The sequence below is a fragment of the Onychomys torridus genome, chromosome 10 (genome assembly GCF_903995425.1).
Source record: "Onychomys torridus chromosome 10, mOncTor1.1, whole genome shotgun sequence".
In the NCBI taxonomy this organism is placed as follows: domain Eukaryota; kingdom Metazoa; phylum Chordata; class Mammalia; order Rodentia; family Cricetidae; genus Onychomys; species Onychomys torridus.
Genome location: NC_050452.1, coordinates 20,612,819 through 20,637,004, shown reverse-complemented (window position 1 = coordinate 20,637,004; position 24,186 = coordinate 20,612,819). Strand labels below are relative to the sequence as shown.

Sequence of the window (24,186 nt, the reverse complement as noted above, 5' to 3'; positions counted from 1 at the left end):
TTTTATTGCTTGGAAGAGACATCATGACCACTGCAATTCTTATAAAAAAAAAAACATTTCATTGTGGTGGCTCACTTACTGTTTCAGAGGTTCAGTTCATTACCATCATGTTGGGGACCATGGCGGCATGCAGGCAGATGTGGTGCTGGAGGAAGAGCTGAGAGTCCCACATCTCACAGGCAACAGGAAGTTGACTGACAGTCACACTGAGGGAAGCTTGAGCAAAAGGGACCTCAAAGCCTGCCCCCACAGTGATGCACTTCCTCCAACAAGGCCACACTCCTAATAATGGCACTCTCTCTGGGGTCATTTTCTTTCAAACCACCACAACTATCCTGTCAAATTTCACAAGTTCCCAAAACTCACTGCATTGCTTCATAGGTGCAGACATCCCATAGGCTGTCCTTGTTGCTAGGATACTAGACCACCTTGAATTTGCTTTCTCTCCTTTTCCAGGCCAGTATGTTGTCATTGCCCTCAACACTGATCTCCTTTGCCCTTTGGTTTGGCTGCATCTCTATTGCTTCCTTCCCTCCTAGCATCCTTTAATATGTTCCACAACTTATGCTTTTCTTTCCTAACTGTGATGTGGTAAAAGTCGTATGCCCAAAACTTAGACTAGTACCTGGCATCTCAGAAGTACCCAGTCAATGCTTTCTGAATGGATGAAAGAATTCAGTTTTGCCATATGGAAACACCTCCCTATTCCTTAATTTTTACAGTAAGGATGCTATGGTGTAAGACTGTTCTTCAGTCTGTTTACATTCAGAGACTGAGAAACCAATGTTAATGTACTGTGCCTTTATTTCTGATGTCAACTATATTGGGAAGCTTAATAAGTGTAAGATAACATACATCCCATGGAGATAAAGTTACATAATTCTCACCCAGGAAAAACTCATTAACTGCATGAAAGACAAACCAGCAAGTTAATGATTACAAAAGTCAGCATGGTAATTCATATAATGGATGGAAGTGTAAGGTATTAGTATAATTCCAAAGAGAAGGAAAGTCTCACCCAACTGTAGTTCTGTGATGCCTTTTTGAGTGAGGCAAGCTGTGAGTGGTGAAGGAAAAGGTGCAGAGCAGGACAGTCAGACCAGGTGGTTGTAGGATTGCACCAGGGCAAGTCATCCTGGATAGTGGATTTGAAGGGGGGGCGGTGCCAATTTGGTTCATCCTGTTTGTTTCTGCTAAGTTCTAATAAGTACAGTTTCCAGCATGGTGAGCCAAAGCCTTTCCTTCCCCATAAGCAATATTCTCTCTGAGGCTGGAATGAGGCCAGATCACTCTCATCAGCAAGTGTCTCAATCTGTGTGGTCATGCAATGGGTCAGACCTGCTCAGCAGCCTCCTGTCTTGAGATGACTAGAACCACTATATTGGTTCTAAATCACCCTTTGAGTGGAAGTACTGGTACCCTGGGTTGGTTTAACATCATGTTTACTCCTAACAGGCTTGGAGGTTGGTCTTTTGGAGTACAAATTCCCAATGAAGTTGAAGATGTAAAGACAAACACATCAAAACAAAGAACTTTGGCAAAGGTAATACAATTCCCTTTCTTCATATTTTAGGAAGTATTTAGACAAACAAAAGCTCAAATACATTTTGAGCATGGGCTTGCTGCAGGCAGATCAAATTCCAGTATTTGCTACTGAATGTCGAGATTGATTGTGTTATGCAGATCCTCTGGAGAGAAAAATGAGTTGACTTTTAGAAAGTGTAGAAATGGTTACGACATTTTGTTTAGATACAATTTCATCTATTAGACTAAAGTAAATGAAAAGCTGATCTACATTTTGAGATACCTGTGGTTGCCGTGAGTGGAGCCACCACTACTGCTTGTGGGTGCCAAGGAATTCTCCCATGTTTGGAATTGTGAACTCCTCATCTTTCAAAAGGTTGTGTTCACACCAGCCTGACAAAAAACAAGCATCATTTACTCAGGATGACTCTTTGGGGCTCTGGATTTCTGTGTCCTAGCCAGTGTGCCCTAGGAGTTAGGCATAATCCTGTTAGAATTATAGGGAGAAGGTAGGAGATTCTTTAGTTGGGAGGGAGTGAAGATTGGATAGAAGACTGTCTTTTTCAACAATGAGATTCAGAAATGGCAAATAACAAACTCTTTTCCAAAGTAAAATAGTCAGCCTAAGTTTAAAATGGGCAAGGATGAAAGGATCAAAGCTTTCAGTCACTGTGATTGGGGAAGGGGCACAGCATTTGAGAGAGAAATTGAAAAAGTAGATTGAGGAGGAAGCTAAATCTAGTATGAAGGAGTGGGTGAAGAGATGACCAAATCATTTCTTTCTTTAGTGTTCAGGTATCCCATCCACTCATAAAATCACAGGGATCTGTCAGGACTTCTATGTGCCCAGGAATCACACTTCTCACTGGGAAGCAGGGGTGTTTGTGTTTCCCTTGAAATGGAGAGGCTAATCCACACAAGCACTTGTGCATGTGGTGTTTACTCTGGGGATAAAGCTCTCTGCAGACACTTCACAAGTAATCCCCAGAGACAGTTCTCAACAACTATACTTTACATCTAAACCCAGAAGTAAATCCCAAGTCGTAGAAGGGACTGCACAGAAACCCCTCCCTTGGCTGAGGGTACTTCAAATAACTCTTCTTCTAAAATCAACATACACATAGATTTATAGCTCAACATGAGAATCCCAGCATCTGGAACTCAAAGGGAAATAGTTTACATGGATTCATTGTCTTATATTGAAGGGTAGTATGTAGACATGGTTAAAATAGGTGTAATTTGTAGAAGGGTCCTGTGGATTTTTTTTGGAACAGTGCCTCGATTTTTCTGTCCAAGACACTCCTTGTGCTATCAGATGCCCGTGGCTTTGCTTTCAGATGTTCAGAGAACAGGCCTTTTGCCCAGTGCTAGGACGGGAGTGGCTTGTGTGTTGTTCTGACTCCTATGCCTGTTGGTCCACATGGCTCTTTGGCATTGGAGCGTTTCGCTCTCTCCGGGCAATGAATGAGCTCTATCTGACCCTTTTGGGACTGTACTTCCTTCCAGGAAACCATGTTATTTAATACTGTGGAGAGAAATGAAGGGTTGTCTGAGCCCCAAGGAGGCTGTTGTCCTGTCAAATGACTGCTTCATCCTTTCAGCAGCCTTTCCCGTCAGACAAAGAAAAACCAATATTTTTATTTAAATCAGGTTGATCAGATTGATTATAAATGTGATATGATATAGATATAATAGGATGAAAGGGTAGATTAATGAACTTACTTTTAAAGTGCAACAACTTGTTTACAATGTTTTACATTGGTATAGATTTTAGTCTATTGATACAAACTTAAAGTTAATTTTGTTATACTGTGTGTATATTTCTACTCTTGTTTAAGGTATTATGTTTGTACAGCTCATTTAAAATTATAATGGATAATTAAAAAATAGATTAATAATTAGTCATCTATGATTATCATACTTGTAGCCATGTTAGTTAAGTCTTCTAGGTATATGTAGATATATTTCAGATAGCTAGGTAATCAGATACTTCAAAGATCTACAAAATACGGCATTTAAAATACTTTTAAAAATTTAGACTTTCTGGACAGTGAGACATGTCTGCTCCTGGCAGCACTTATTTACTTCAGAGGAGGATGGGCATTGAAGACACTCCATATAGAGTTTATTTTAACCTTGGCAAAAATAGCCATTTGGACAAGAAACTGTTCTTGCCTGGACTGCTTGATTGACTGGACATGCAGGATCCAAAGGAAGGTGACCACTGAACTTTGCTTGACAAAATGGTCCTTCAGGTTCCTGCTTCGCAGAGGAAACTGCCAGACATTCTACAAGACACTGAGAAAAGTGACCAAGAGACTCTAGTTCCTAAGACACAAATGGTGACTTTTCATTGTCCTTTTGAAGGAAATGTGGAAATTTGGGTATAACAATGTCTAGCACATGATCAGCGAGTATTGAATGCCTCTCAGGGACCTTCCCATGACAGCCTCTCTCACACCTTGAGTGTTTTTATCTTATTTAATCCAAAGTCACTTTCCATCATACACACTTCATACAAATAGGCCAAACACATTGCTCACACCTGTGTGTATGTGAGCATGTGCATGCATGTACCCGTGTGTGTGTGTGTGTGTGTGTGTGTGTGTGTGTGTGTGTGTGTATCTAACATCCCCTTCTGCCGATGATTTGATACAGGCAAGTGTACCCAGACTGACATTTTTCTTCTTCCTGTACTCACTTTCCTAAGGAATCATTATATGTGGTTCCTGAGAGCAAAGATCTGGAGTAACATAATCCATTCCTATAAGATTAACTTCCTACTTCCCTTCCTGAACTTTCTCACCTTCTGACTTTTGGGCCAACGGGGAAAGAAATCCCATAACAATTTCCAGAGCACAGTTCAGTTTTCAAAAAGATATTTTTGAAGGAAAAGAAAAACACCTCTCATTTGAATGCTGCAAAATCTTTAGTGCAAATTTTAAGATCATCCTAAAATTTATTTGATTAAAAGATTATTAACAGCCCTCTCAAAAGGAGATCACTTAATAAAAAAATTGAAAGAGGAGCTCAAAAACACTGTAAATATTACTCCTGGAAGCCCATTCACTCAGTTCTTCACTGCAAAGAAAAATGCATTTGAGCAAATAACTACAAGTTGTCAGTAGCATCCTGAGTACAGGAGCATTTAGTTCATGACTGCCAGGTGGACAGCTGTGGGCTATGCCTAGCAAGGCCACCTACTCCACTGGCTATGAGGATGCTTCTAAGCTGGGCACTAGTTTTGCCTCCTGGGAATGCTCACCACCCCAGCAGTTACTATGGTCTGCAACTCTATTGTCTGACAACCATTCCTCGTCTTCCTTCATGGCTCCATGTGATGAGGATGCATAGAAACATGCCTCTGAGCAGCTTCCCAGCTGGCCTGTGGAAAGCTGGGTTCTAGCTTACTCTGGCAGTGGGCATTCAGTTCAGTTTGATGTTGACTCTCTGCACAGCATCTAGGCTGTTTGTTTATGTAATGAAGGACCACAAGCTGCGCCTGTAGTTCTTGTTGAGACAAGCACTTAGTGAGTTCTTCAACCTAATTACTGGGATTTGGGAAATGTCAGACTACCAGGGAGCAGCACACACCTTGATGTGTAAGGTCCTTCTGTCCCTTTGAGAGGGCTACTTAGCACTACTCTTGTTATTTAATATGAAGTCGAATTTCTAAGCATCTTGCTTAGAAACCTCCAAGCCAGGTCTGTTGGGCACAGCTTCTGCCCTTTGTCTTCAGACACACCACAGGGGACACTTTGACAGATGTGTACTACTATGTGATAAGGAGCCATGTTTATCAGGGGTCCAGCCACTCTCATCTGTACTTCTCCACGTTTCCCCTCCCATTCCCAAATCCCTACAAGAGTCTCTTGTCACCCAGGTGCTAATCTTAAAGTGATGCCTGTGTTTTCAGTGTCTGTGACAGTCACACCTCCTGCCCGTGTTAATTGCTGTGTCAGTCATCTGTTCCCACAGGAATACCGAATCCCAAGGTTTCTAGACCCCAGAGCCATCAACAGTGCTCATTTATTTAGCTCAGAGTCTGCCAAGTTCTGCAGCTGTCATCCTGACTGAACTCACCTTGGACAGGAGTGAACATGTGTGTAGTTGACTGGCTGTTGGCTTTTGATAGGAGGGAGTTGGACGACTTAGTTTAGAAAATTTAAGTTGGAAAACATCCTTTAAATGAGGAATGACATGAGATGAAAATAGTTATTTTATTACTTTTAGGCCTTGAGAAATGCATTGCATGCCCTAAATCCATATACTCAGAGGCATGGAGCAGGAGAGGTTAGGGAGACAGACAAACATGCACATGGGTCAGTGTCTCTGTTATGTGTAGGATATAATCCAAACAGGTTTCCTACAGGGAGTTTTCATTAGTGAATTTAAAGGAGGCTGGCACAGGTTATAGGAGACCATGCGATTGAGGAGTGGTCACTATGTTGCATCTGTACCATCTATGTCTGGTGTGAGGGTCAACAGGGTAAGCTGAGTGGATTGTATCTGCATAACTCCTTCTACATGGAAGTGACCACTAACCAGAAGCAATACAAAGCAGATGTTTCGATCAACCACTAAGGAGCTAGGAAGAAGTGAAGAACTGCTGACAGGCCCCCCCTTTTTTTTCTGGAAGGAAAGGACCCAACTGACATTCTGAGGGATACTCAGGTCACATAAGATGGTAAGAATGTACTGCAGTGTGTTTATGTGTGAAGTTTGAGCTCAGCTTTACTCTGTGTCTATATCTGGTATGTCAGCCCAATAAGGTCCTCATAGAGATGTCAGAGGCTTAGGAAGGATGCAGCATACATCTCTGTGCTTTTCAAACCTCTTCTATTGTCTCATTTTGTTGTTCAACTCATGTGGCCTAGCACAGACTCACTCTCATGGCAAAGGAACAAGGAACAGGGATGTTGACAAATGGGGGCTATTAAGTGTTCTAGAACAGAAACCACAGAGCCCATGGGGGATGAGGCATAGGGGGGGTAAGCAGAGGCTCCTAACTCCCTAGCTCTGTTATGCCCCCTATATTATTACCTTGCTGTTGACATCACAGTTCTGAGATATTGTAAGTTCAAAATATACTAGTCTGTTAAAACAGACAAGCAAAATCAAAATTAAAATTTGAAAATTTCTGATACAGGGTAGAGACTACATTTCCCCCCCTTCTCTTTTTCCTTCTCATTTGTTAAACTTTTAAAGAAACTGTCATAGTGGGAATAAGGCTGTGGACCTGGGTAGCAGGAATTAAGACCTTCAGATGAAATGGATGGGCTTTCAACTATATTAGCCTTCAACTGACTTCAACAGAACCCTACGTTTTCATTAGTTCTGGAAATATGGTGTGTGTGTGTGTGTGTGTGTGTGTGTGTGTGTGTGTGTGTGTGTGAATGTATGTATGACAATACAGAACTCTGAGGGAAATGTCTGCTAGGCCAAAGAGTAGACACACTTCTGAGATGTAATCCGGAATCCTTTAGCTCAATGCTTACTCCATTCCAGCACTCAGGCCTCTATCTGCTCTGCAGGATTGGAGCTCTAAGAGGCCCTGCATTTGGGAGTGAGGCTTGCCCATGCTATGCTACTGTGTCTAGGCAGACCTTCAACACTCATAGAGTATCTTGACTTCTATGTTTAGTAGGTTTCAAGATGTCTTCCTTTCCCTTGAAGTTTAAAAGATGACTTTATAACATAAACAAGCAGTTGGGAACAGGAGTTAGTTGTGTGGAAGATGGGATTCCTGTCTACTAAAATGAAAGAATTGGGGAGCATTGGCTTGTATAGTAGGTTTTTATTTTATTTTGTATTTATAGAATTTTATTACTTAGTTGTTCCTACAGACTACTGTAAAATACACTTGGTCACATAAGAATGGAGGAAAAGTAAGTGACTTCAGGTCTGGCTCTCACTGTGTAAACTTGTGCGCAAACTTGAGAAGGCTCCTTGAGGGCTGACTTTCTGTGGGGTAGCTCTTTGTTTTCAAAGTAGATTATCTGTTGCACAACAACATTGCCAGAGCTATGTGTTCCATCACAGTTGAATTAAGACTCAAGGATGCTAGTTGATAGGTTGTATTTCTTGAAAATACTAGCACTGCAGACTTATCATCCATATTTCATTTTTCATTAAAATTTTGATATTTTGAAGAATAGGAAGTGTTGGTTCAGTTAGGTTTTTTTAAAATGATATTTAGTATCTGGTCTTTGCAAACATAGTCTTTCTCTTCTTACTTTTCTCATCTCAAGAGGTGCATTGCTTTATTCTCCATGCTCAACAAATGTTCAATTCAATTTATTTTGAGAAAAGAATGTTCCACGTGCAGTTATTAAATTGAAAGTAATCATTTTTTTCTGATCATCTTCCACGCCTTTAATTTGCAGGTCAAATTTCATTAGCTTACCAACTGAGAAAGAAAAAAATAAATAATGGGCTTCGGTCCCAAATCCTGTGAGACTATAATTATAAAGCAACATTTGCATTTGTTCTGGGGGAAAATTAATCTATTTTTAGCTGTAAATTATATGCTTGAGATAAATATAAAATTAGCAGACTGGAATTGGCTGTCACTGTCAGCCATGAGGGAACAGGGCTCTGAGTCCTATGTTCAGGTACTGTTGAAGCTTATTGACACATGAACAGAATTAAGGCCCACTTTCACGAGATCCTTTGTCTCTTTCTTTTTTCAGGTGTGGTATAACCAGAAGGGGTTCCATTCTCTACCATCCTACCTCAATCATCTGAATAACCTAATCTTATGGCAGCACTTACCCCCTGATACTGTGGACTGGAGACAATACGGTAATGTTATTTTTTATGCGACGCCATTGACTATGTTCAACACAGCAGCATTTAAAAAATACTGTGAAAGATGCAGAATAGGAAAATAAAGAATGATGAGCAGTTTATGATCAGACAGTGAGTGCATAAAAATACACCAAGTTCTGGGCTCTTCCCGTCTCTTCCATTAACTGTCCAACTTTCTGGAAACTGTGACCTTGTCTATGAAACAAAAGACATTCTGAGAATTTAATTTCAAAAATTATTCTGCAGTTTAATACCATATAGAAGCAAAAATAAATTCAATTTTTAAGAATACCACTACATGGAATATTGCAGTAGGGAGTAAAAGATTTCCCTAATGTGTTGTCATTGGGAAAGGGAACATTGTAATTTGATTTATGTTGGCCCCTCATCTCATCAATCCCCTGTGTGAACCACCAACTGATTACCTATGCTTTCTCATTTTGGTAAATGGCTCAGGGCCGTTTTTGGTATCCAAAGTTGATTTCTTGGCTTAGGGGAATCTACCAGCTTTAGTTGAGTAGAGAAGCAATAATTTATCAAGTTAATTCAGTCTCATTATGTAAAAAAGAAAAAGTCAGAAAGCATAAGCAACAACAGGTCACACTTGTAGTTTAGTTCATGTGTGCTTGCAGAAGCATCTGTGCTCATGGAGGTCAGTGCTAAGCACTCACTCTTAGTTGGTTCCCTTTGCTCACTTTTAATTTTTGTTTACCCATTTCCTACTTGTTTTCTTTTATATGTATGAGTGTTTCATCTGCATGAATGTCCATGTGCCATGTGCATGCCTTATGCCCTAAGAGGTCAAAAGAGGTCATTGGATCCCCTGGAACTGGAGTTGCAGATGGTTGTGAGCCTCCATGTCAGTCCTGGGAATCAAATCTAGGTCTTCTGAAAGAGAAACCAATAGTGTGAACCACTGAGACATCTCTCCAGCACCCCTATCTTTTTGCTTTTACTTTTTGTTGTGGTGTTGAGTTTTGTGGTTTCCTTATGTACACCTTTGGCAAGTACTCCACCTCTGCCTGTACCTCTAGCCTGCTGAAACCTTTATAAACAAGATAAACTAGTTTTATAGCACCTCAATGATATCTAATGTTAGTGGGTAATGAAAATATTAAAATATGTATGGCTAAGAGAAGCATAAAAGAGTTATAGAATCATACAGAGTAGGGACAAAAGAATGCTATTTATTAAGGGTTAAACTATATCAGGAACTCTAGTAGGAGTCAATATGCATGCTTTCTTTTAATTTTCATGTCAAAATTTGTAAGATAATGTTTTGTAGACACATCTATTGAGACTGGACTTCACAACTCTGCAATTTGATTGACTGTGGTTTTCTCTGGTGGCCTCCATCTGTTGTAAAGAGAAATTTCCTCGATGAAGTATGAAAACTACACTTATCTGTGGGTATAAGGACTAATGTTTATAGATTGTTGTTAGGGATTATGCTGGTTTAGTAAACTAGTGCTTGTAGAGTCTCCTCCAATAACCATGACTCCACTCTCATTGAGTCCTTCTAGTTCAGGGAACATTGTGGAAGATGGAGGAGAAGATTTTAGGAACCAGAGATTCAGGGAATTTACTTTGAGATTGAGTCTCCTAGTAAGATCAGAAGCTACACCACTAACATCTTGCTGATGTGACTGCACCAAATGAGCTAAACAAGGAAGACACTAGTGAATACGTCAAACTGGATGGGGAAAAATCCCATGGGGCCAAGGCCTCAACTCTTCACAAAGAACTATCAGCAAATGAGGAAAGCTAAGAACCAGAGATGTAGCTTTCCCCAGCAAAGAATAAACCAGTTGCTTGTCCAGTGCCAAATGATCAGCTCTGGAAACACACACACACACACACACACACACACACACACACACACATGCAGTATCATATGTAGTGAACCAATTATTTTTAGGAATACATAAGTATATACATGTGCATATATGCATATAATATAAGCTTAGATGCTGAGCCAGTTGGGCTCTGAGGCATGGTAGTTCTTGCTCTCTCTAGTAGCAAGTGTCACTTTTCTCTCATGTCCAACTGAATGGTCCTTTTTTGTGGACATTCTCCATCAAGGACTATAACAGTGGCCCTTGAGTGATGAACAGTAGTTTGAGGTCATTTGGGCAGTCTAGCAGCCAGCACCTCTGGCCAATCCTGGTATGCTTGAGATTTCAAGGAGTCTATTTTGACCTCATCATGAGGGTGAGTATGGGGAGCAGTTGCTCTTCTCTCTGAAAGTTCTTTTTTTTTTAAAGCCAAATTCCACTTGACCCTGACTGATGCTGCAAGGAGGAAGGGCATTTTTAGTTAGTCAGTAGACAATCTTTCCCCATACTGAGGATAAGAATAGTATTGCAATAGAAATAGTCGAGAATGAGAGAAACACAGGAAGATGCTCAACAGAGACATAATGGACTTAACTGATGTTATGGCTCAAATGGACTTAATTGATATCTACAGAACATTCCACCCGAACAAAAAAAGAATATACCTTCTTCTCAGCACACCGTGGAACCTTCTCTAAAATCGACCACATACTTGGCCACAAAGCAAATCTCAACAGATACAAAACAATTGGAATATCGGACCACCATGGTTTCAAGTTAGATTTCAACAACAGGAAAAACTACAGAAATCCTACAATCTCATGGAAACTGAATAATGCTCAACTGAATCACGAATGGGTTAAGGAATGAAATAAAGAAAGAAATTAAAGACTTCCTAGAGATCAATGAAAATGAATACATCACATACCCAAACTTATGGGACACTATGAAAGCAGTGATAAGAGGGAAATTCATAGCACTAAATGCACACATAAAGAAGCTTGAGAAGCTTGAGAAATCTCATGCTAGTGACTTGATAGCACACCTGAAAACCCTTGAATGGGAAGAAGCAAAGTCTCCCAGGAGGAACAATCACCAGGAAATTATCAAATGGAGAACTGAAATCAATAAAATAGATAAAGAGAACAATACAAAGGATTAATGAAACAAAGAGTTGGTTCTTTGAGAAGATCAACAAGATAGACAAGCCCTTATCCAAACTAACCAAAAGACAGAGAGCATCCAAATTAACAAAATCAGAAATGAAAAGGGGGACATAACGACAGATAATGAGGAAATCCAGAGAACCATCAGATCATACTTCAAAAACCTCTACTCCACAAAACTGGAAAACCTAAAAGAAATGGATAATTTTCTGGATAAGTACCACACACCTAAGTTAAATCAAGACCAGATAAATGATTTAAATAGTCAAATAACCCATAAGGAAATAGAATCAGTCATTAAAAGTCTCCCAACCCCAAAAAAAAAAACCCAGGACCAGATGGTTTCACTGCAGAGTTCTACCAGATCTTCAAAGACTTAATACCAATGCTCTTTAAATTGTTCCACACAATAGAAGCAGAAGGCATATTATCAAACTCCTTCTATGAGGCTACAATTACCCTGATTCCTAAATCAAACAAAGATGCAACAAAGAAAGAGAACTACAGACCGATCTCCCTCATGAACATTGATGCAAAAATACTCAATAAAATTCTGGTGAAGAGACTCCAAGAACACATCAAAACAATTATCCACCATGATCAAGTAGGCTTCATCCCAGGGATGCAAGGGTGGTTCAACATACGACAGTCCATCAATGTAATAGACCATATAAACAAACTCAAAGAAAAAAACCACATGATCATCTTACTCAATGCAGAAAAGGCATTTGACAAAATCCAACACCCCTTCATGATAAAGGTCTTGGAGCGATCATCAATAAAGGGAACATACCTAACATAATAAAAGCAGTCTACAGCAAGCCAACAGCCAACATCAAATTAAATGGAGAGAAACTCAAAGCAATACCACTAAAATCAGGAACAAGGCAAGGCTGTCCCCTCTCCCCTTACTTATTCAATATAGTACTTGAAGTTCTAGCCAGAGCTATAAGACAACATAAGGAGATTAAGGGGATACAAATTGGAAAGGAAGAAGTCAGCTTTCCCTATTTGCAGATGACATGATAGTATACATGAGAGATCCCCAAAATTCAACCAAGGAACTGATACAGCTAATAAAAACCTTCAGCAACATTGCAGGATACAAGATCAACTCAAAAAAATCAGTAGCCTTCCTATATACAATAGACAAACAGGAAATCAGAGATACATCACCCTTTACAGGCACAAATGATATAAAATATCTTGGGGTTACTCTAAGCATGTGAAGGACCTATATGACAAGAACTTTAAGTCCCTGAAAAAAGAAATTGAAGAAGATGTCAGAAAATGGAAAGTCCTCCCATGCTCATGGATAGGCAGGTTAACATAGTAAAAATGGCGATCTTACCAAAAGCAATCTACAGGGTCAATGCAATCACCATCAAATTACCAACACAATTCTTCACATATCTGGAAAGAATAATACTCAACTTCATATGGAAAAACAAAAATCCCTGTACAATAAAACAACCTCTGGAGGCATCATGATCACCGACCTCAAGGTCTACTATAGAGCTACTGTAATAAAAACAGCTTGGTATGGGCATAAAACCTGACATGTGGACCAATGGAATCGAACTGAAGACCCTGACATTAACCCGCACACCTATGAACATATAATTTTTGACAAAGAAGCCAAAAATGTACGATGGAAAAAAGAAAGCATCTTCAACAAATGGTGCTCACATAACTGGATGTCAATGTGTAGAAGGCTGCAAATAGATCCATATCTGTCACCATGCACAAAACTTAAGTCCAAGTGGATCAAAGACCTCAACATAAGTTCAGTTACTGTGAACCTGATAGAAGAGAAAGTAGGATGTACTCTTGAATGTACTGGCACCAGAGATCACTTTCTAAATATAACACCAGTAGCACAGACACTGAGAGAAACAATCAACCAATGAGGCCTGTTGAAACTGAGAAGCTTTTGTAGAGCAAAAGACATGGTCAACAAGACAAAGAGACAGCCTACAGAATGGGAAAATGTCTTCACCAACCCCAAATCTGACAGAGGGCTGATATCCAGAATATATAAAGAACTGAAGAAATTAGACATCAAAATGCCCAACAGTCCAATTAAGAAATGGGCTATAGAACTAAACAGAGAATTCTCCACAGAGGAAGTTCAAATGGCTGAAAGACATTTAAGGAATTGCTCAACATCCCTAATTAACCAGCAAATGCAAATCAAAACGACTCTGAGATACCACCTTACACCTGTCAGAATGGCTAAGATCAAAAGCACAGAAGACAGCTTATGTTGGAGAGGATGTGAAGCAAGGAGAACTCTCCTCCACTGGTGGTGGGAATACAAGCTTGTACAGCCACTTTGGAAATCAATATGGTGCTTCCTTAGAAAATTGGGAATCCATCTTCCCCAAGACCCAGCTGTAGCACTCTTGGGCACATACCTAAGGAATGCTCAATCATACCACAGGGCATTTGCTCAGCTATGTTTGTATCAGCTTTGTTTGTAATAGCCAGAACCTGGAAACAACCTAGATGCCCTTCAACTGAAGAATGGATAAAGAAAATATGGTACATATACACAATGGAATACTACTCAGCAGAGAAAAACAATGACATCATGAGGTTTGCAGGCAAATGGATGGATCTAGAAAAAATCATCCTGAGTGAGGTAACCCAGACTCAGAAGGACAAACACGGTATGCACTTACACATAGGAGAACACTAGATGTAAAACAAAGATGACTAGACTGCTACACAACTCCAGGGAGGCAACCTAGAAAATGAGACCCTAGGAAAGACACAGGGATCACCCAATGACAGAGAAATGGATGAGATCTACATGAACATTCTGGATGACAGTGGGAGTAATGAAGGGCAAGATTTGAAGCAAAGAAAGCTTGGGGAGCAGGAGATCCCAGCTGGATCAAGAACAGCAAGGGAGAACGAGGAATAACAGACCATGACAAATGAAGACCACATGAGAACAGGAATAGGCAGAGTGCTGGAGAGGTCCCCAGAAATCCACAATGATACATCCTCTGTAGACTGCTGGCAATGGTCAATAGAAAGCCTGATCTGACCTAGTCTGGTGATTAGATGGTCAAACACCTTAACAGTCGTGCTGGAACTCTCATCCAATAACTGATGGAAGTGGATGCAGAGATGCTCCCCAGGTGGAGCTCCAGGTATGCAATTGTCGAGAAAGAGGAGTGACTGTAAGATCATGAATTGTTGAGACCAAGATTGCAAAAAGCACAGGGACAAATAGCCAAATGAAAGAAAGCACATGAATTATGAACCAAATGCTGTGGAGCCCCCAGCTGGATCAGGGCCTCTGGATAAGTGAGACAATTGAATAGCTTGAACTGTTTGGGAGGCATCCAGACTGTGGGACCGGGATCTGTCCTTAGTGCATGAGCTGGCTGTTTGGAACCTTGGGCTTACACAGGGATACTTTGCTCAGCCTGGAAGGAGGGGACTGGACCTGCCTATACTGAATCCACCAGGTTTACATGAATCCCCAGGGGAGTCTTGGCCCTGGTGGAGATGGGATTGGAGGGGAGGGCATGGGGAGGAGAGGATGGGGGGAAGGTGGGAGTGGGGGCGGGAGGGGGAGGACAGGGGAACCCATGGCTGATGTGTAAAATTAAAACACAAATACAATAATAATAATAAAAAAAGAAAAAGAAAAAAAGTGAGGGGTAAAGGTCATCAGTAGTAACCCCAAGATTAGCTTGCAAATTCAGCCAGTGAACAGGTCAGGATATCAAGCTGCCATCTGCTCCTATGGCTAGTGTCTGGAAGGGCAACTAACTGTTGTCCCTCCCACTGCTGTCCTGTCCACTCATTTCCTGGTTGTGTTAGACTTTCTCTCCTCTGATGTCCATAGTAGTTTTCTAGCCCTCAGCAACTTCCTACTGTGGCATGCATTGCCCTCTTCTGTGTCTGTTTGTCCCACTAGCCTCCTGGGATGCAGGCTGCTGCTAACCAACTCTCTATCCTCCTCCCTTGGAAGTGGCTGGAGGAGCAGAGTGCCAGTGAACCACTACATAAGTTAATTGACAAAAAATAGGTGCGAGTGGTCTAGGCTGCAAGAACTTCTCTCCCATGGCAGTACCTACATCCATGAACTGTTGTACAGCAAAGAAAGCAGACTCAGTCATCAGCAAGATGTCAGAGTAGACATCTTGAACCCATGACTCTCCCAGGGATATGTTACAGGAAAAACTAGAAATGGACTAAAACACCTTTCTAAGAATGATGGAAATCAAAGAGCAGCAGAGACCAAACAAGTACCTAACCAAGAAAAAGTAAGGGACTGCATGGAACTCTGATTTGTTTTTGTCCCACCTACCCTTGGTATATTCTGCTATAGTTTCAGAGAACCGGTAGCCCAGTCCAAGTGTCTTCCTGTGAACTAGAGACTATAGTACACCCAGGATTCTAAGCTGTCTGTTCTACGCTGTCTATAAACTGCCTGAGAATTTGGTTTCTGCCATGTTGGTCTCTGTGTTGTGTGCATGAGGTTCTGATAATGAAAGAAGCTCAAATATTGGAACAGAAGAAGCCAGAAAGCAGTGAGTGTGGTCTGCTAAAGTTACAAGGGTGGGCTGCAGGTCTGCAGATGCCAGGGGCAGAAAACTGTAGACCGTAGAGTGTGTATCATCACTGCTAAGGCACTAGAGGAAGCAGCAGTGAAATTCTCAGTGAAAATGAAGTGTTTCAAGTCAGCCTTGCATGGAGGAACACTGGACAAAGGCTGTTTCCAGGAAACAGGAAAGGCCTGGGGACCACAAGAACCCATCCCAAGCAATTGCATAACACAGAACTAATATAGTGTGTGTGTGTGTGTGTGTGTGTGTGTGTGTGTGTGTGTGTGTGAGAGAGAGAGAGAGAGATAGATAGATAGATAGATAGATAGAGAGAGAGAGAGAGAGAGAGAGAGAGAGAGAGAGAGATTCTCTCTGACTCTCTTTCTTTGAGATACAATTTTTTCCATATATTACCTACCATTTAGAGGGAATAGAGGCCTATGCTACCATACCTTACTAGTTTTTGCAAATGATCAATTTTGAGCAAAAAATTTTACAAAGTTTCTCGAAACATTGGTTTTATTATGATTCAGGTATGGTGAAGCCAAGAGATAAGGAGACAATTGACTTTGAAAGGTGGATTATTGTACTCACAGGTTCTAAGGAAGGGGAATGACACCCACTAGAGTCCACATGGGAGGCACTGTGGTCACTCAGGAGAGAGGAAAAGGAAATGTGGGTAAGAGCCTTTGGTGTGCTTCTGCAGAAGGAATCAGATTCAGAATTGCTCTGGAGGTGTGAGTTCAGTGAGGGGTGTTACTATATGCAGGTTCTGCACCTTACTGGCTAGGACTTGGGATGATTGGAGGGTACCAGAACATTGCTGCCTGGACCACAGTTGTCCATTGATCTTGTCTGCACTGCCTGTCAGATAACTGGACATGCTGATGATGGGCATCTCAGAAGCATCTACTTACAGCACTGGGTTCTTCATTTGTTTATGGAGAAGCTGAGTTAGACTTAAAATCACATTTATTCTCTGTTATTGGAAGTTCCTCTAAAACTATTTTATTTGTTTTCTTTGTGTCAAAATTTCAATTTTTGACTTGTTTATGCACTCAGTGCTGGAAAGGAAGTTTTGTGCAATAAATTGGGAACACAGAAGACAACACAGCGGGAGGGTTCATTGTGAGTTGTTATTAAAATATTGATTAAGAACTCCCACTAGCAAAGCTCTGAGCAGAAACACTCTATGGCATCCCTTTCCACTTGCCCATCTTGAGAGAATTGGACAGAGCTAGATCTATGAGCTTGATATTATAATGAAAGCAAAGCTTAGTCAGGGAGGAAGCTGACAGCAGAGGCTGAGCTTTGGCCCCAGCAGCCCTGTAACACAGGGCTCAGGAACCTCCAGACCATAGAAGCCAGAACACAGGTCTCTGCACTACATAGACAATGGTGAGCACTCCTGGTTAGGCCTCTGATGGTTGCATTGGCAGGCATGGGCATTCTTGTCTTAGAGATGAAGGAACTTTGTGAGTCCCATGCTGTTCACTCATAAGGAGGCTGGTTTGTCAGAATCTATAGAGGTTTCTTTTCTCACCCTAGTGATCTCACAGCTTGTCTGAGTCCATATTTGAAGCTTGGAACTCAATGTAATCCAGTTTGAATTTTCTAATCCATTTGTGTAGAGCCAGTTCGTGAAGCCCTGGCAGGTGGGTGCTAGTCCAGGCAAACCAGCTGTGCTTTCCAAAGTGGATTTCCAAGATGGATGGACTCTTCCTGTGCATTAGCACAGTAGGGATTCATTTGCTCCAATGCAACAAGTACCAGCACATTTTTGGGTGACAGGAAGTACAGCTTTTCAGGTGTCACTTGGAGTCTGGTGTGGAGATTGGGGGCTCAAGAAAGATGACAGGACTGTGGAATGAAAGGTAATTCCATTTCTTTATTCTTTCCTTTATATTCATGTCAGCAGTTTAATCATGTTTGTTATCAGAGGCATTTGTCAGAATCCTAAGGGAACCTCCAAGGCAGTTGAAACTAAACTTGGAATCTGCTGTTTCTTGCACATTACATAGTCAAGGCAAATTTCCCTTTTTGTCCTTGCAACCACACAGGTGCATGTCTTTTGTTCTTTTAGTACTATTCACCTGACCCCAGGTGCCAACAGCACTTACCTAGGTATTTTCACCATAGGTAGCCTACCATGGGGACTCTGTGGCATGTCTGAGGTCACCCATGGAATGCATCTTTCTGTACATGATATTCTTCTTAATTCATAGTACCTCCTTTGAGCTAGGGCCCTACTATAAAAGCCAGATGGAACTCATCATTCTCCCATATCAGTCTCACAAGTACTAAGATTGTAGATGGCTCCATGTGGGGCCCTTATTATTTTTTTTAATTCTTTTTGTCTTATTTATTTTTATTTTGAAATAAGGTCTTATGCAGTCCAGGTTGGTCTCCCAACCCACTATGTATTTGGTGATAGCCTCAAACTCCTAATCTCTCTGCCTATGTCTTCCAAGGGCCAAGATTATAGATACGTGTCACAATGTTGGGAGATGACCTGCAGGCTATCTCTGGCCTGCTCTAGCACTCTACCTATTAGAAGTTCTGCCCCAGCTAAAGGTTCAGCAACAGCTACAATGAGTTTCATATGTGTACATCAAATCACAGTCCTATTTGCATGAAAATTTGTCTCTATTTAAATATTCATAGGCTGCTGTTCACCCACTTTTAGGTTCTTCCAGTGATGCTTAGGTGTTTATCCTACACTTAGGTCAAGTAATGAAAATCAAGGCAAGTCTTCAAGCCTTTACGCCCTCCTCGGGTCACCCCACATAGCTCTTCTACCATGTACCCTGTGTCTAAGTGCTTTTGTTTCCTGGATCCTCTTTTCTGAAACCATTTCTTTTTTTTCAGAATTCCATTTGTATTGATCCAACAATCAAAGTGCAATCAAGATGCTGACATTTTGTTGGGAAAAGTGTTTCTAAAATGTTGAAATTGTCCTTCTTTCTCAATACTTAGAACTTTCAGTGCCTCTTAAATGTGTTCAGGATAAAGCCAATGCATCTAAATAGCAGTACATTTGCTGTTGCCCTCCTGAGATCTCAGTTTATTCTTTTCCTGCCTTCTCACATGACTTGGCATCACAGGGCTTTTATGCTCAGTGGATGACTGCCCCTGAGGAGCCTCAACTAGGTTTCTTCCCTCACTGTCCAGTACCTTAAGAGAAAGTTGTGCATTTCTGTTCAATGCCTCAGGTCCAGCTCTACTGAGGGCCTCCCAACTATCAGAATGAGTTAATGGCTCCTCTCTTGTCCCCCACAGGTGGTAGCTTCTAAAATCTGCCTGTAGATCCATTTTAGCAGGCATTCACATAGTATCACAAATACCCTCAGACATTATGCTAGGCAAGGAAGCAGTGAGGACTGTGACTTGTCATTCTCTGTTTATGTTTGTAGCTTCAGGACCTGATGTTTTATAGTATTTCTTTCTGTATCTGTACTTCGTTCACTTATCATAATAGTCTACATATTCATTCATGTTGCTGATGACAGGATTGAATCTTTTTATGTCTGAATAATAGCCCTTCGTGTAAAAATAGCACATTTTCTTTGTCTGTGTGTCCATTGATGGACACCTGGGTTGAACCTTGTCTTGTCTGTTGTGAGTAGTGCCAGAGTGGACATGAAAGCATGGGCACTCCTTTGACAGATAACAGAAGAAGGATTGCCAGGTCACAGGGTGGCTCTACTTTTACGTTTTTAGGGAGCACCCATGTTGCTTTCCAAAACAGCTGCCTTAACTTACACTTCATCAGCAGTGTTTTGGTCCCTTTTCTCTACACTCTTGTTTAAGCTTATCATTTGTCTTTTTGACATAACCTCAGAGTCCTGCTACCTGGAGTCAGGCCTTACCTCTCCATGGTTTTCATTTGCAGTTCCCTGTGATTTCTGGCATCACAGATTATTTTCATTTCATATGCTATTGGTAATTCATATGTTTTCTTTAAACATATTGAATCTTAAACCAGTGTAACTAATTCCTTTTTGCTGTTGAAGTACTGGTGCATTTTTGATATGTACTGTGCATCAAATGTTTGCTTTGAAATATTTTCCCCATTCTATAGGTTGTGTCTTCACTCAATTGATAATCTTTTTTTCTGTGTAGATGTGTTTTCATTTGGTGCCATCCTGTTTGTCTAGTTTTGCTTGTTTTCCATGTGTTTTGGATCTTATCTAAAAAATTCATGTCCAGTGCAATGTTGAGAAGCATCCGTTTACCCATCTATCCTGTAATACTTGCATGGATTTAGGTATTATGGGTTTTTTTAAATTGATTTTGAATTGATCTTTGTATTAGTGAGAAATAGTTTTGTTTCTTTTCTTTGCATATGGATATCCAATTTCAATAGCTCCATTTGTAAAGAGATTGCCTTTCCCTCAGAGTGTATTCTTTTTCTGTTATTATTCTTATTATATTACTTATTTATTTGCCTGTTTATTGTGGGTGTTTTTTTTTAATATGGGTACACATGCCAAGATGCAGATGTGGAGGTAAGAGGATAGCTTTCAGGAGTCAGTTCTCTCCCTCTACTTTGTGGGTCCTGGGGATCAAGCTCAGATCACTGGCTTGGTGGCAAGTTCATTTCCCCACTGAACCAGCTCACCACCTTGCACAGTTTGTTCTTGACATCTTTGAATAAAAACAAAACAAAACAAGAAAACAAAAACAATAACAAAATCTAGTTGGCTACGGATAGGTTACTTTATACCTGGGCCTTCTGCTCTGTTCCATTTGTCTGTTACTGTTTTTATTGATAGCGCTATCATATAAAAGATATATTATTATAGTTTTTGAGTACTTTGAAGTCAAGTGATATGATCCCTTTAGCTTTAGTCTTTTTGTTCAAGATTACTTTGGTTATTTGGGGTTTATTATTATTCCATATGATTTTTTTTCTTTCTGTGCCTTTCTTTCTGAATTCTCTTGATGAATTATACCTTAATAGGATCCTATGTTTCTCTGGAAAGAAAGAGATGGGTCTACACACATGGAATGCTAGGCAATGAGGCAGATATGAAATAAACCAGGAAACAATGAGTAGAAACATAACCACATCTCCTTTATTGCTTGTGATGGAATAAAGTACAGTCTCAAGGAATAACTTTCCTCTTCCAGTTCACCATGGGAGAGAAGGCCTGAGATCAGGAGACTCTGTGGGAAGATCCTGAGCAGATGTGGCTACTGGGTGCTAGGAACTAGTGCCTCCAAATGTGACCTTCATTTCAATCACAGCCAATTTAGGGGATGGTCAGTCTCCTGATGGGCATGATTGATACTGGAGACAGTGAGTTCTTTGCACCTATAGTGCTGTGTTCAGTCTGAACACTACCAGGTAAATATGGTGACTTAATGCTTCAGTGTCTTCCTTCCTGGTAGGGTTATGATTTGATAACATTTTGCTAGGGTAGAGACTCAGCCCATCTCTAAGCCGGGTGAGGTGTGTAGGATCAGTTTTCTTAGATGAGGATCCTTTTGCTAGTGGTTGGCTGAATGGGGCAGGTGCTGCTGAAAAGGTCTTCTTCAGTCAGGCCATACCTCCTGTTTTCTCTGTCATGCCTGTCACTTAACAGCTCATTTGGAGGCCTCTATCGGGCCTTGTCTAGGTACATAGAGGTGATGAATACATTCAGGGGATTCACTACCTTGTGTTCAAGTCTTCTGGTCTCCTGGAGGCCACTACCTGCTTAGGACCTTGGAGATTTCCCACTGTGGGTGTTTGTTGTGTTATGTCTGTGAGATTGGCATTATGAAAGGGAGGACCCAGAAGGGACAGGACATCTCCATCTTAAAGGACCTAGAGCTGTGCCCTCAGTTTTTTGTCTACAATCTCAAAAGACACTATACAGTAGAATATTGCTTATAGAATATGGAGAGAGAGAAGTTCATGTCAAATTCTGTATCAAGAGATGTTGTTGCCCATAATATAAACAAGCCATGGGGAGTCCTCCTATAGAAAAGTGGCTCAAAAATTATATTGTAGATATATTGTTAGCATAGGCAGCTATTTAAGCTAATAGCCAAAGAAAGATCACAGAAACAATAGATCCACAGAACAGTGTTTCTCAACCTTCCTAATGCTGTGACCCTTTAATACAGTTCCTCATGTTGTGGTGACCCCAAACCATAAAATTATTTTCATTGCTACTTCATAACTGTAATTTTGCTACTGTTATGAATCATAATGTAAATATCTGTGTTTTCCAGTGGTCTTAGGTGACCCCTGTGAAAGGGTCATTAACCCCCAAGGTTTTGTGACCCACAGGTTGAAAAACACTACTATAGAAGAAAGAAAACTTGGATGAGCATTGATTCCAGCATAGTACATGGATTATACACATGTTTTGCATGTATCAAAAATTTTGTTGTAAGGTCAAAAGTGACCCATGAAACTGAAGATGTACAACACAAATCAGAATTCAGTTAGTAATGGGTATATCAAGAGAAATTCCTAAAATGAGAAAAGTAATTTCACCTGATTGTTTTTGGATTGGAATTTAATATAATTTTTACCCTACTTTTTGTTGGCTTGTTTATGTTTGTGGGTGAGTGTGTATATGTGGCATATTTGTACCTTACTTTTAAATTCCAGAACTTTTCATGGTTATTTCCAATGCTTAGTATATGTCCAAATAAGCAGAGTCCCAGCTTGTGCTTATTAATTCATTGCTCTCTGGTCTCGACTATAGATAATATGTGTCTAGCTGATTTAAATTTGTTACAATGATAGGTTGAAACCTTGAACTGTGAGCTAAAATAAACCCTTTCTCTCTGAAATTATTTTTGTCAGGATATTTATCCCAGAAACAAGTAGTGGAACCCTTATGATATAAGATGGAGGTCTCAGATTTATTATGTTTTACTCTGAAATAATTAAATTTTGCCTATTTGTGTGTTCAGAAATCTATTTTCTGTTGCCATACTTTCTATTACCCTGCATTCAGTTATATGACCTCATATGGGTTGTGACCCACAGTTTAAAAAGAAAAGTTTTAAAAGAACACAAACTTTCCACACATATGGAGGTTAAATAAAGTCTTTTGATGTTGATGATACAGACATCTGGGCATTAATACTTCCAAAGATATACATTTATAAAAGTAATGAACCCTAACATGATGACTTGAATCACAATGTGTTAACTATCTCTCCATCATAATGGATATGGTACAAAAGCACAGATGTGCACTTTTATAAATGACAAATATACAGTCTAGAAACCATAACAGATGCAGCCATAATGAGAATACTAAATGAGAAAACTAATTTTACACATTTATACATTGCTGTGGGCCAATTCTAAGAAGGAAAAACCAGAATATAAATGATAAGAATAATCAAAGAAAAATGATTCAAGTGTCCTTAAAATGCATGTGTGAACATTACCTCTGAAAACCTTTGAAGTGATATTGGCAAGAGATGTGAGCCCTATCCTCTCCATTGTGAAGCTTCAGCTATGGCCCTTTGCTTTAAGACCCTTGGCCCTGTTACCAGCCTCAGGAGCCCAAGATTTTCTCTCAGTACCATTGTAACCTAAGTAGAATACTGAATAAAAGGATACAAAGAAAATAATGCCCCAATTACGGGGATTGTTCTTTGTGATAATGCAGCTTCTACACTAGAACATCAAAGGCTGTAAATGATGTTTTTGGCCTCCCAGAAAAGGGATTAAATGGAGAATGAGAAAATTGGAGTTGTACCTCAGTCTGCAATGGATTCTGCTTGATTTCAGGATCAGCCAGGAGAGCCTCTTCTGCCTCCATTCCTTCTCTGAATTCACCTTGCAATCCTCAGGCCCTTGGCTGCCCTTTCTCCATAGCAGGCCCCACTGTATGGCTGCTTGAGATGTAGTTCCTGTACTGTAGTTCCTCTCCTCCTCTCCTGGGGTCTGCTTCTAAAGTTTCACTTTGTGAGAAGGTGTGTGAGGGTGTGGAAGATGGGCTGTGCAGTTGGGATGTGTCCCCCTGTTGGTACAGGCTTAAAGGCCTCGGGAAGACAGCCATCATCCCTGTGTTTCCTAGTTCGTTCCCTATTCATTTCTCTCTCATGTTTGAGAATATGTATGCATACGTCGTTTATTTAAACAACTGCAAACCTTTGCAAAATACACATAAGATCCTCTTACATCCAATTTAAAGTAATATTAGTTTAATTTTAAAGTATGTTTAACCTTGTAGAAGTGCGGCAAAAACCAAATAGGATTCTGAAAAATGGTAATGTAGTGGTGAGCCAAGTTGCTGTAAAAACAAAAAACTCACTTGATGTTTG

At 40.4% G+C, this 24,186-nt stretch overlaps 1 protein-coding gene across 1 annotated transcript in view; it reads left to right on the top strand.

Annotated features, from left to right (window-relative positions):
* Positions 1-24,186, top strand: part of Abca13 (ATP binding cassette subfamily A member 13) — a 428,395-nt gene that overhangs the window by 273,883 nt on the left and 130,326 nt on the right. The window contains exons 48-49 of the mRNA XM_036201460.1: positions 1,456-1,543; positions 8,217-8,328. Of these exons, the coding sequence (XP_036057353.1) occupies positions 1,456-1,543; positions 8,217-8,328 (200 nt within the window). The remainder of the gene's footprint in view (positions 1-1,455; positions 1,544-8,216; positions 8,329-24,186) is intronic.